At 38.6% G+C, this 13,140-nt stretch overlaps 1 protein-coding gene across 1 annotated transcript in view; it reads left to right on the forward strand.

Annotated features, from left to right (window-relative positions):
• The window catches only part of TNFSF11 (TNF superfamily member 11), a 119,458-nt gene that overhangs the window by 46,684 nt on the left and 59,634 nt on the right, over positions 1-13,140 (forward strand). Inside the window, exon 2 of the mRNA XM_044071706.1 lies at positions 9,385-9,555. Coding sequence (XP_043927641.1) covers positions 9,385-9,555 — 171 coding nt within the window. The remainder of the gene's footprint in view (positions 1-9,384; positions 9,556-13,140) is intronic.

Consider the following 13,140-nt stretch of genomic DNA (forward strand, 5'->3'; position numbering starts at 1 on the left):
CACCAGACAGGTTTACTTTTCCCTGAGGAAGATGATTTGGTCCTGTCAGGTTTTTTTGTTTGACCCCAGCAAAGGGGGGGGGGGGTCAGGGGAGATGGTGACTTCGAAAGTGATTGCTTTATGGTCATATCTTACCAGGGAGGATGACATTGTAGGGAGTGGCTTCTCATGTTAAAAAGTACCAGGTTCAGGATATTTTCACCTCTTGTGGGGGTGTCAACCAGCTGATCCAATGCATTGGCATTGATGAAGTCAAGGAATCTCTGGGCATTCATGTTTGAGCTAGAACAGATCTTCCACTCTATGGTTGGGTAGTTAAAGTCACCCAGGATCAGGGTAGAGGGTTGAATCTTGATGGATTCAAGTAAGTCCATATAGGTGGAGTGGGCCTCCTGAGTCATGGTTGGGGGACTGTAGCTAGGTTACGAGTGGGAGTGGGTGTGCATCAGGGTTCAGCTTTGAGCCCACTGCTGTTCATACTCGTGATGGACTACATTAACAAACAGGTTGAAGGTGCCAGGTCAACAAAGCTGCTGTATGCAGATGATGTAGCATTACAAGCAGACTCTGAACAAGAAATTCATCAAATGGTAGGAGGATGGAATGCAAACCTGAAGGCACTTAGGATGAAGGTAAGTACAAATAAGACAGTGGTCATTGCAGCACATGGGGAAAATCAAAAGAAGCTGAAAGTTGAGATATAAGGGAAAATATTGGAATAGGTTAAAAGTTTTCAGTATCTGAGAGGGGTGGTGAAGAGATGAGAAGGTTGAATGAGGAAGTCAAAGCTAGAATCAGAGGGTGCAGCCATATGGCATAAAGTGTCAGGGGTAGTTTGCAGCAGAAGAATGCTAAAGAAACTTAAAAGTACTACTGCATGGTACAAAATCCTGGACAGTGAAAATAGAGCAGTTAAAGCTAGAGGTGATGGAAATGAAGTGCCTGAGAAGGGTGGTAGGATGCACACCATGGGACAGATGGAGAAATAAGGATATCTGAGCAAAAGCCCAGCTAGCTGCAATTGCAAAGAGGGTCAAAGAGAACAGATTGCAATTCAAGCACATGTGCAGGAAAGCAGAAGACAATCTGGTGAAGAAGATTTGGGACAAACAGGAAGAAGGCAAGAGGAAATAGGGCATCCAGCAAAGAGATGGATGGAGCATGTGAGAGAAAATCTGTGGCATGACTGTTGAAGAAGATAGGAGAGTGGTAATGAGTTGAGAGAAACTGTGATAGTTGATGCGGGTTCTGACCCCATGGGAAAAAGTGGGTTGATGATGATGACTAAAAGTAGAATCATTTTTGGAGATCAAAATTAATAGTTCAATCATTAAGTATTCCTGAAAAGTAAGACTACCATTTCAGTTAGCATTTTATGTGAGAAACCAAACCATTCTGACAAATTAGCCCATTAAACTGGAAAAAATCATCAGATCTTATACAAGAAGTATTTATTTTGATAGGAGTTTATTTAAAGCCGAGTACAGAACTGTGAATAAAACAACATTCATGGAATTTGGAATGGCTAGGATTTCTTTTCTTTAATCTCAGCTGAGATATATTACTTCCTTTTTCAGTTTAAAAAAAATAATCACAAAAATGGTACCCTGGCTTAATGCATGTGTAAAAGAACTGATTAAATTCAGCCAATTTTAATCATGAGTCACCAGAAACATAAACGCTGAATGCAACAATTAGCAGAAGTGGGAATCCATAATTAGGCAATTCGTTTTGATTTCTGAGAAATGAGAAACTGAGAAATGGTTAAGAAATGACTTACAGTTTCAGAGCAGTCATTGGTAAATTCTGATTGTTTCTTAAACACAAACTTGTCTTTGCTTTGGCTCATTAGCAGCAGTACAAAAGAACTGCCTGCTCACACCCTTGTTCTCCCTCTCCCCCTTCCCTGTTTATTACCTTAAGCCAATCCTAAAGTTGATAAATATTACCTGTGGCAGGCACCATTTTTAAAACTACAACCACCCTTTGCCACTATCATATATTCATTTATCAGTTTACTCTGTTACCTGATTGTTTCCAGCCCCCTCATAAGAGTAACTAACAGGGTCTCTACCCGCTTTGCTCCCCACCCTGCCCCCTATTACCTCCCGCCCCCAGTGGTCCTACCTTTATTACACACACAAACCCCTCCCATCTTTCCAATAGCCAACCACAGTGATAACCCAACACTACCTCCTCCATCTTCCCACTACTATCACACCTCCTCAACTAACATTGACAAGCATACCTTACCTATGCTCCCTGCATGCACTCTCCTTGCATATCTTACATCCTACCAAAGCTCCATCATTCCCCCACTCAACCACTACCACTATACTACTACTCTTACCACCACTCATGTCTCACCCTCACTCAGCTTCCCTCTCACCAACTCAAGAACCATCCCTATGCACCCCCCACATATTCTACCAACTATATTACTCAAACATAAAGCATCCCTACAACTTAACATAGTAACCCTCCCACCATACCTATTACCCACAGAGCACAATCATAAAGTTTCCCTAATAAACAAACACATTCAAAAACTGATAAAACTAATAACCTCATGCATATCAAAACTAGCCCTAAGTGGTGACATCCACCCAACCCTGGCCCTACCATCTCCAACCCCAATCCTCATAATCAGACTAGAAACCACAACTTCTCCCATATCACAGCCAATAGAAAGCCAAGTGACTTCCTTCTACTAAGCCTAAATATTAGAAGTATATCCAACAAAGTCCATGAACTCCATGTCACCATAGCCTTGTACTCCCCAGATATAGTCATCCTGACAGAAACCTGGCTAAAACCTCACATTACCAGTGAGCAAATACTCCCTACTGGTTACGGCATACTAAGAGTAGACCGGCTAAACAAGAAAGGACATGGTGTAGCTGTAATATTTAAACCGCATCTAAACATCCAGATCTTAAAATCATCAGCTCCACAAATAGGCAATGAAGAAATAATATATACCAACCCCAAAATAAACCAAAACAAAACCATTAACATAATTGGATGCTACTTCCCACCTGGCCAAATCATCCCTCCACTAGAAAACCTCCTCAGCTGGTCTACCCACCATCTCCCCCAAGAAACTATAATTTTAGGTGATTTCAATATTGACTGGCAATCCTGTTCTGGCAACCATCCAACCCATCATGTAAACCTTCATGGCTTCACCCAACTAGTCCGGTCACCAACCAGGATAAATAAAAACTCCAGCAAGCACACTACCCTGGATTGGATACTAGTCAGTAAGAGCCCCCACTCATATATAACAGGCTGCTTATCAGATAGCCTCAGTGATCACTCCCCAACATTCCTACTCAAAAAATACCTATACCAAGCTAAACCTGTCATCTACCGTCAAAAACGTAAAAAACTAAACTTTAACCCACTCACATTCATCTCATCCCTCAAAGAATGTAACTGGCATCCTCTAAAGTACCTCAGTTTTGATGACGCAGTTGAATTTTTTAATACTACCTTCCTGAGCATCCTTAATTACCATGCCCCCATAAGACTTTCCAGAACCAAAGCACAACCCTCCTCATGGCTACAGAAAACCACTAAGTCAGAAATGAAAAACAAGGATAAAGCCTGGGAGCACTGGCACAAAACCAAAACCCCCTCAACTAGACAGAAATTCCTAAAACTATGCAATAGAGTCAAAAAGCTAATAACACAGGACAAATGCCAATACTACCAGTCTGCCCTAGACCCCTCCCAACACAGCCCCAAACAATTCTGGTCCTCCATAAACTCCATCCTCCACCCAGGTAAAGTCAGTACCCCTCGTCCTAACATCCCTCACTCCTCTGAAAATATTGCTACCTCATTCAACACACACTTCACACAAACCATACTATCACTAGCTAAACAACACAACCCTCCTCCCCTCCAACCCACACCTTCAACTAGTAATCTCCCCACCGCCTTCTCTTGTTCTCCTGTACCTACCTCCAACATAAAAAAAACTCTTAACTAAACTTAAGCCCACCAAATTAGCAGCAGACAACCTCCCAAGTGAATACCTACAAATCGCAGCTGATGCTCTGGCCTACCCAGTATCCATTTTGATTAACCGATCTCTGTCAGAAAGTTACATTTTCACACTGTGGAAAGTATCACATATAATTCTCCTCGACAAAGGCGGCTCCTCCACAGAACTAACCAATTACTGCCCCATAGCTATTCTCTCTCCACTCTCCAAAATACTAGAGAGATGCATACACTCTCAGGTCTCAGATTACCTCCTTACTAACAACCTCCTTTCCAATGCTCAGCATGGTTTCTGACCAAACCATAGCACCACCACTGCCTTACACTCCTTTACTAACACTATCCTTCAGCATAAAAACAATGGCTATCTCTCCTCTGCTACTTTCCTAGACCTATCTAAAGCATTTGACATGGTCCCACACAAACAACTCATCTCTGTCCTCAATAACCTATCCTTCTCTCAATCAGTCACCAACTGGTTTCAGAGTTACCTGTCTGACCGCCAGCAATCTGTTGTATGGCAGAATGACATATCTCCCCAACTGTCTGTCTCCATAGGGGTTCCCCAAGGATCCATCCTTGGACCCCTACTCTTCTGTTTTCACCAATAATCTAGCCTCTGCCACCAAACATGGCACACTCATACAATACGCAGATGACTCAACCATCATCTGCTCAGCCCAGTCCCTACCCAAACTGCAAAAAGTCACACAGGAAGCCTTTTCCTCTGTTGAAACTTGGTTATCCGATGCCCAATTAATACTCAACCCAAACAAAACTAAACTACTCATCTTCCAACCCACCAAACATACTCAAAACAACTCTCACTTTAACATCACAGCAAAAGACAACACCACTATATACCCACCTGAACACACCAAATTGCTAGGAGTGGAAATAGACAATAAACTAAAATTTGACATTCACATATCCATGACCATAAAAAAGTCCACAAAAAACTATGAGCATTATACAGAAATAAACAACTTCTCACCAAAGCAACAAAGATTTCAATAGCAAATTCCCACCTTATCTCCAACCTACTTTATGCCTCTCCAGTATATACCAACCTAAGGCAATGCGATCAAAACAAGCTAGAGACCTGCTACAACAAAACTGCCAAATTCGCCACAGGGGCATCCTACCGTAGTCACCACTGTCTCTCACTTGCTGAACTGGGCTGGCTTGAACTCCCTCACCTTTTTCAATGGTATCAACTCTCACTCGCCCACAAGCTAGTAAACCATCCACTAAATGTCCTATCCCTCCAGAATCTACTCCAACCCTATGACACCACCAGACCACTAAGATCCAGCAACAAAAATCACTTGCAGATCACTAAAGCCAATAACTCTGCTGGTGAAGCACTATTCTCTTGCACCATAGCCAAATTATGGAACTCCCTCCCACCCACAATTACCTCCATACCATCATGCACCCACTTCAAAACTTTACTAAAAGTGCACCTAAAAACATGCTGGCTATGGCCTTGCAACTCCCACTCTAATATCACCCACCCCATCCAACCACTACCTTTCTTTCCACCCCACTAACTACCTTGATTATAGCAAGCTCAGATGCTCATAAGCCTAGTACTTATTATACAGCAGGAACTTCTTATTGTAACATTTGTTAATGTCTGTTATGTACTTCGCAGATAAAGATTCTAGTTGTCTACTGATGTACTATGTTCTTCATCTGTAAATATGTTTGTAATTAATTGCTATGTTAAATTGTTAATCGCTATGTAATCCAATGTAGCTACTGTCTGTTTATTTTAACTGTGGAGCTTTTCTCCCCGGGCCTCTGCTGAAAATGGACTTACGTCCAGTCGGACACTCTCGGTCAACAAATGTAAATAAATAAATAAATAAAATACAGTTTTTAGGTTTAAGTAGAATAACACAAAAGCAGTCTTTCTTCAGTTTATTGACCCAGTCACACCAATATGCGTTTACTCTTATGTGCAGTATATCTGTCTTAATGCACTTTCAGATTAATAAGGAAGCAAATAGTACAGAAATTCTGTAAGATGCCGAAAGTGCCTAACTAAAGGTTTGAAAGCTGAGATTTCTCACACCAGTGTCATTTTTTGCCATTGTGATTTCAAGCACTAATTCAGAACTTAGGCTTGCTTTAATGTTTATTGTGTTGTTGGTAGTAGAACTGAAGGCTTGACATGACAGCTGGTTGTGCAAATTTCTTTACAATTTCTTTTGAGTCTCATCCATTTCTACTTTGAGTACCATTTTCACACCTCTACTGAAAAAATATCACGTTGACATGTGACATGAAATGTTACTACTGTTCATTGATGCAGCAAGCAATTAGCTTTCAGTCAACCTCTCAGACTAATGGGGATCATAAGCTACAGTGAAAGACCCTGAAAACATTCAAGTAGAGGTTGGAAGACTGAAACTAAAGCCATAAGTGGGCTAGACATTTGACAATGACAAAATAGCATTTAGCAGAATCTGTCAAATCAGATTGGAAAGGAAGAATAACATTGCAAAATTTGTAGACAGAGGTAGCGTTTTGCTTTAAAAGCTTTAAAATAGTTGTCCTATGCATTTACAAGTTGCATCCAACTAGTTACCTGTGAGCAGTCACTGCTATTCATAGACTTTATTAGACAAGTACAGACAAAGTACATTGCCAGACCTTTCTTTTATCTCCCAAACATGCACACAGACACACACACACACACACACACACACACACACACACACACACACACACACACACACACACACACCTAGGGCTTCCTGTTGCAAATCATTGGGATGAAATCAGTGTACATGGAGAAAACCCATATGAACACAGGGAGGACATGCAAACTCTAAACAAAAGGTACCTAAGAATAGAATCAAGCCAGCTAATCTCTTGGCGGGAGACAAAAATGCTAGCCACTGTGGCACTGTGCCATCCAATGGTAATCCCCAATTCAACTACATCTTTTTCTTTCAGAATAAGTCAAAGATTTGTACATAACCCAATTACCAGAGTCAAACATCCTGTCCAATCTTAGGCATTCTCATTTCCTGAAGGAATTCAGCTTTTTAGTACTAATATAATCACATTCAACCAGAGACTACAAACATTTCTCAGTTTCTTCAGCTTGCCCACTGTTTTACTTCTCCATCAAAAAAGCTTATCTGTATTAAGATCAAGAAAAAAATATCAAAATCCCTTGTAAAACAATTGGGGCAGAGTTTTCAAGCTGAATTATAAAAACATTTCCTAGGATACATGACATAAGATTGTGAAATTTGTTACTGAACTGCAAAATAGTGACCCTATAATACTGAATAAAATGCAGGCATGCTGGACCATCAGAATAAAAACAATAATAATATATACATTTAAGTAAAGATAATTTGACCACCTGCAACTTTCATTCCCAGATAACTAAATATATTAATTCCAAGATCACACTACCTTGATATAGACAAAACACATGGTTTTGTAACAGAACTAAGTAATCTTATCACTGTATGATAGTATTTTTTTATTTCATTAGCAGTGGTGTGGGGGTACATGGTGGGATGTAAAGATCTCTGAAGAAATACATTTTAAATATCTTGTTCTGTTCATAGTAGTGTTTTCTTTTGTATTTCAATGTATACTAGTTAACACCCTCCACTTTGAATATACTGGCAAATTTCTGAGTAATGTGAAAGGTAAACATAGCAGTAAGCTGTTTTTTTCTGTGACTAGCTGTGTTTTGTACGAAATTACATGTTTCTTCATAATTTTAAAGACCAAATTCTATTTTTCCTTGTAGCTGGCAGCATAACTATTTTACTGTGAACATATTCCTTTATTTGTCCAAGATATTTAGCTTCTGCCCTCAGCTCGTAATAAAACTTGGACAGAGCATGTGACAGTATCCCAAGAAAGTTGATTTTGATAGTCCTGTGATGGTTTGATATTCCAGAACATTTGCAGAATTAGTGCAGGCAGTGTTAGATTTTGCACCATGTGTTATTAGTAATTTCTTTAAAAGCAAATACACACACACACAAACACATACAAAAAATCTTTTTGCATTTAATCTGCTCCCACAAATTATACCAGTACATAGACACAATAACAGATTCTGAATATTTCTGAGTTTCACAAAATGGAAGACTACTAATGGTCTTAAATATAGCCCTCAACTGATGTATAAAAGCACACCATTCTAAACATCAAACAGCATTGTAAGGGCAGACTCCCATAATGTTCCAAAAGCATGGTTGGCTTTTATATTGGTTGCCAGATGTGTGAAGATTCTTGCAGCAAGTACCACAGCAAAATATAGATATTAATTATTTTATTGGAAAATGTCTCTATTGAAAATGGGGAAGTGTTACAAAATCATTGCTATTCTTTATATTTTAGTGCAGTATTTCAATTATGTCTGTATAATTCTATGTAAACTCTGAAACAAAACTCTTCTACATTATTGTAATTCTTATCTTGAAATTTATCATGTTGATCAAGAATGAGCTTAGTCTTTTCTTTATAACTCTGTAACAAAAGCTCACTGACATAATTCTCATAGTTTCATGGGTAAGTATTAGGCTAGCTTCCTTTGTGGGACATTTTAAGCCTAACCAATTTCCCTTTTGGTATGTGAATTAACCTATCTCAAATATAGAGTATGGACTTAGACATCCCATTACAAATAATTATATATTACCCCCTAGTAAGAATAACTGGGATCATACCATAGATAACTTTTGGGGATTCATGAGTGGGACAAGGCATGTAGGAGCTGTCTCTGTCCATTATTAGTACCGGGAATAGTCCAGGCGTAAATTTTCCATTGCCCATCCATAGATCCAAGTTGTGCTTGAACTTAAGTGGATGGGGAGTCTGTTCTACAGCAGCAGTATCCTTTGTATGATATAGCTGTCTCTCCAAACTGTTCTGTTGATGTTGCAGAAGGGGTTTAGATCCCTAGAATGAGTATTTCTGATAACATTCGACTTGCTAATGTGCAGTAAATCCATCAGTACTGGGTCAGAGGATGCCTTGTATGCTAGACACAGGTCACCTCTTAGCAGTCTCTAGTATACTGTGTATAGTGACAGGGCTTTGTGCTGGTCATGCTGTACTCTGTGTAACTCTAACAAAAGCTCATAGACATTTTTGTAAATTTCATGCTGTAATGTATCATGTTCTACCATGTTGTAAAAAATTGAATTGTGGTTATTCACCTGCGTTATGGCTGAAAAGGGTCTTAGGCTCAGTTTAGTTATCCAGTAAATAAATAAATACATCTATGCATGCATGCACACATAATAAAAGATAGAAAACATACTGTTGAATCTCTTCTGAAATGCATGAGCAATACAAAATAAATATCACCCTTTTAATATTTTTCAGATATCACCCAATCAGCCTGGAGGAAGCTATGCAGATCATGTGAAAGCATCTACAGATGAAACTGACACTACATCGACAAAAGACAGAAGTGGAATGGCTTTGTCTGCAAGTGAATGCATTTCTGCAATATGTAGGCAAGTGGATCATGGAGAACAGATTTCTGAGGAATATGTAAGTAGCCTAGTTTCGTTTAAATATACTTCTCATAAGAAATATTACAAGTGATACATTTTAGTTACAAGTTATGTGTTATAAAGTTTTGTGTTTGCATTACTAGTTTGTTCAGTAAGTTGCTTTAGAAATTATGCCTGCATTTTGGGTGGCATCCGTGTCAAGAGCAAGTTGGTTGGCACAGCTCATTCAATGTTTACAGACAATGAATATGTGGCTGTTCATGTGAGACATCATCATAATCAGGGGCATGAGCATACAGATATGAAATTCCTTTCCTTCATTCAGTGCTCACAATGCAACCACCATTAACATAAAGCAAGGTAAGACACTGGCCAATGAACAAGTAGACTCTGCTTAAAATGTTTTATAATTGTATCATAAATTAAAATAGTAAGCAGAAAAAGTGGTTGTATAAAAAACATTCAACATGTCACTGGTATTCAACTAACAAACTGATGAAGGCAATGTTTGCACATTACTAATCTATAATAGATAACTATCAAATTGGTTTGATTACTTTTATATAAATGTAAGTTTGCCTATATTACAAGTCATAATTCAATGAAGGTGTTTTTAAAAAATTACAACTTTTTCCTATGAACATTACATAAAGGACCTTATGGAAACACTTCCAAAATGTTTGAATAACTCGAACTTTAGCAAGCATTTTATGTTTTTCCACGTGGCTAGATTTGGCATGGGCCTCATTTTTTCTGAGTTTTAAAAATCTTCATACACAGCTAAAGATATCAGTCAATCCGTATTCTAAGCTCTTCTGCTATTTATTGCAAATTATTATACTATCCCGTTTTACAAATATGTTCAGTAATAATACATCTTAGATAGTTATTAGGTTTACAGAACCTATGTTATATAAAAAGATTTTTTTTTTACTTTTTGATTCTGAAAGTTGAAATGTAAACTAACTGCTGTAAATATCTAATCTTGTTCAGGGCTGGGTCATTGTGTGGTAGTTTAATTTTTTTTTTCTTTTTCCATTCTTCCTTCCCACAAGGCCATCTACGTGAATCCAGTCTGCCCATTTTTTCAGTGACCAGGGTGCCAGGGATTTCATTCTCACTTAAAAAATACATAAATAAATAAATAAACAGACAGACATTAAAAAAGGGTTGATGCAACAAAGAATCAAATGAGAGTGTGGTGTATTTCCTAGCTGTCTGTGCTGGATTATTACTGCGCTTCTTGAACTTTGAGCTTTACTGACTTGAAGGAAGAACACTGCTGACCATTTTCACTTGAAGACTGCAAATAAAGTCATTATGAATTTCATAGAAACAGACTACTAGGCATTGTATTAGAAAGGAAAGAAACTTAAGATGAGGTCATTGCTCATAAGTCTTCTAAGTGACCTGTCTGCGATGATCTGAATAATTACAGTGCTTGAGATACAAGTTTAAAATAAACTATCTAGTTATTTAACAGGGAAAAAAAAACATAATACCATTTGACTTAACTCATATGTCTGTGATTAACAATTTTTGATGCTGAAACGCACTGGCAATACACTCATGGTGCTGAAAGCCTTTTTTCATAGTCTATAATTAAGGGAAACTAAGGGAAAACATAGATTTCTTGTTGTCTTACATACCCAACCAAATTTGTCTACTTCAGCAAAGTAAGAGAAAAGGAAGCTCACTCATTACAGAAAAATATTCTTGATGAAATGAGTCATTGGTTTCTTCTATTGCTAACAAAGTGTAACTGTTTAGCTAGAACAAATAGCAGATAGATGCCTAAGTGATTCATCATTTCTTTATTCCTAGATATGATCTTTTCAAACTCTTACCTTCCATATCCATACAGTGTGAGTCTTTCTGTAACATTGCTTGTTGTGATTATTCCAATATAATTCTATTCCGTTGTGATATTTAGCTCCAAAAGTCAAAATAATACTTCTGCTAAGCTGTTTTGAAGCTTGCTTCTATCTTTTACTCTAAGCCAACATTTACATGAGTAATGCAGAGTTGTCAGTATTTATAAGGTGACCAATATGGTTAACCAACAGGCAGGGGAAATGTTTTGAGGTACTGGCAGAGGCTGGTAGGATGAAGATTTGTGATTGAAAGCAATAATGTTGACTAATGCTTATTGTCAGGCTGAAGATGTTAACTGAGGATATCTTACTCAACAACAAGTTTCCATAGATAAGGCCACAGACTTTGGGAGGAGGAAGGACACTCATCAGCAAGAATTGTTTTTAGCACTTAAGGCACAGGAGCAGTCTAAAGAAAGCTGTCAGGGAAACAACTGGATAATTAATTTTATTGCACATAGGACTGAGTAATTAACTGGAGCCGGGTGGGAACACAGTAATGACCACAGGAATGCTGAACACCAATGATCAATTGGTTGCCTTTTAGGGAGCATTTAAACTGGGGAGATATATTTGCATGCCATGAATTGCTTCAAAGATGGTTGAAAAAATTATCACAATAATTCCAGCAGGGAAATAGGACAGTCAGGAAAAGGTGAAAGAACAGACAAGGGTAACACAAAAGGAACACATTAATAAGGATGTGCTGGAAGAGGTGGGAGAGGATGTGTAATCATTTTTTTGGTGGGGATAGAGTTCCATTTTTTTCTAATAGGGGAAGTTGGGGAATGAAGTAGGGTAATGTGAAGGACAGAGGGACGGTGAAGAGTTAAAAAAAGTAAAAAGAGTTAAAGAATTTTTTTGACATGAACATGAAAGACAGGCAAGACAAACTTGAGCAGTGGGTTGGGCTGACAGAGAGAGAGAGAGAGAAGCAAGGTGGTGGGCAAACACAAATGATTGTTAATTAAAGCCTTGTGCATAATATCATCCTGGTCCAGAGAGCCTCAGATATTCTCCTGCCTTGATGGTCCTGGGCATGGTGTCTCAGATGATAAGGAAATTGAGGCCTCTGGTGTCTCAATGGCTGGAGATAAGCAAGACAGTGAGCAGACATCTGCTGAAGGAGACTTTGACATAGGTCCCACCTTCTTTTTATTGCAGTCTCTGCTGCAGCTTCCACCAAGCCCTGAAGCTCAGGGTATTGGCTCTCCAAGCTGACACATCTCAGGGTGCCCACAGGGATGGAGCCATGGGTCCCACCCTGGGAAGTGGTCTCCAGGTAGGCAAAGGATGGTGGTTGTCTCTCCTGCATTTGAGCTGATTGCATTTGGTGTGCCCCAGATACTACTGGAGAAAAGAGAAAGTGAAACAGAGATGGATACAACAAAATTACTTTTAAGTATTAAATATCAAATGCCTTTATTTCCATGAGACAAAAGTCAGAGCAGTAACATTTTTATTCAGGGATGTAGTGAGAAGTACTGGTTCAGGTCTTTCAGCACTTCAAAATCTTCATGTTTATAATACTGATTTCCTTTATCTTAACTACATAATGTAATAATTCTATTACCTTCACTGAATCTGTATTTACTGACAACTTGCTATGGCTGTACGATGACCTGACAGGCTGCAGTCTATGGTTAAATAATTATTCAGTTAATTTAATTTCATTTCATTTGTATTTTGTGTGCAATTTATTTATTCCATTTTGATGGTAAACTTTATGGGGCCTGGGAAACAGCTTG

Source organism: Protopterus annectens, chromosome 5.part0, assembly GCF_019279795.1.
Source record: "Protopterus annectens isolate FY-2018-M chromosome 5.part0, PAN1.0, whole genome shotgun sequence".
Classification (NCBI taxonomy): Eukaryota; Metazoa; Chordata; order Ceratodontiformes; family Protopteridae; genus Protopterus; species Protopterus annectens.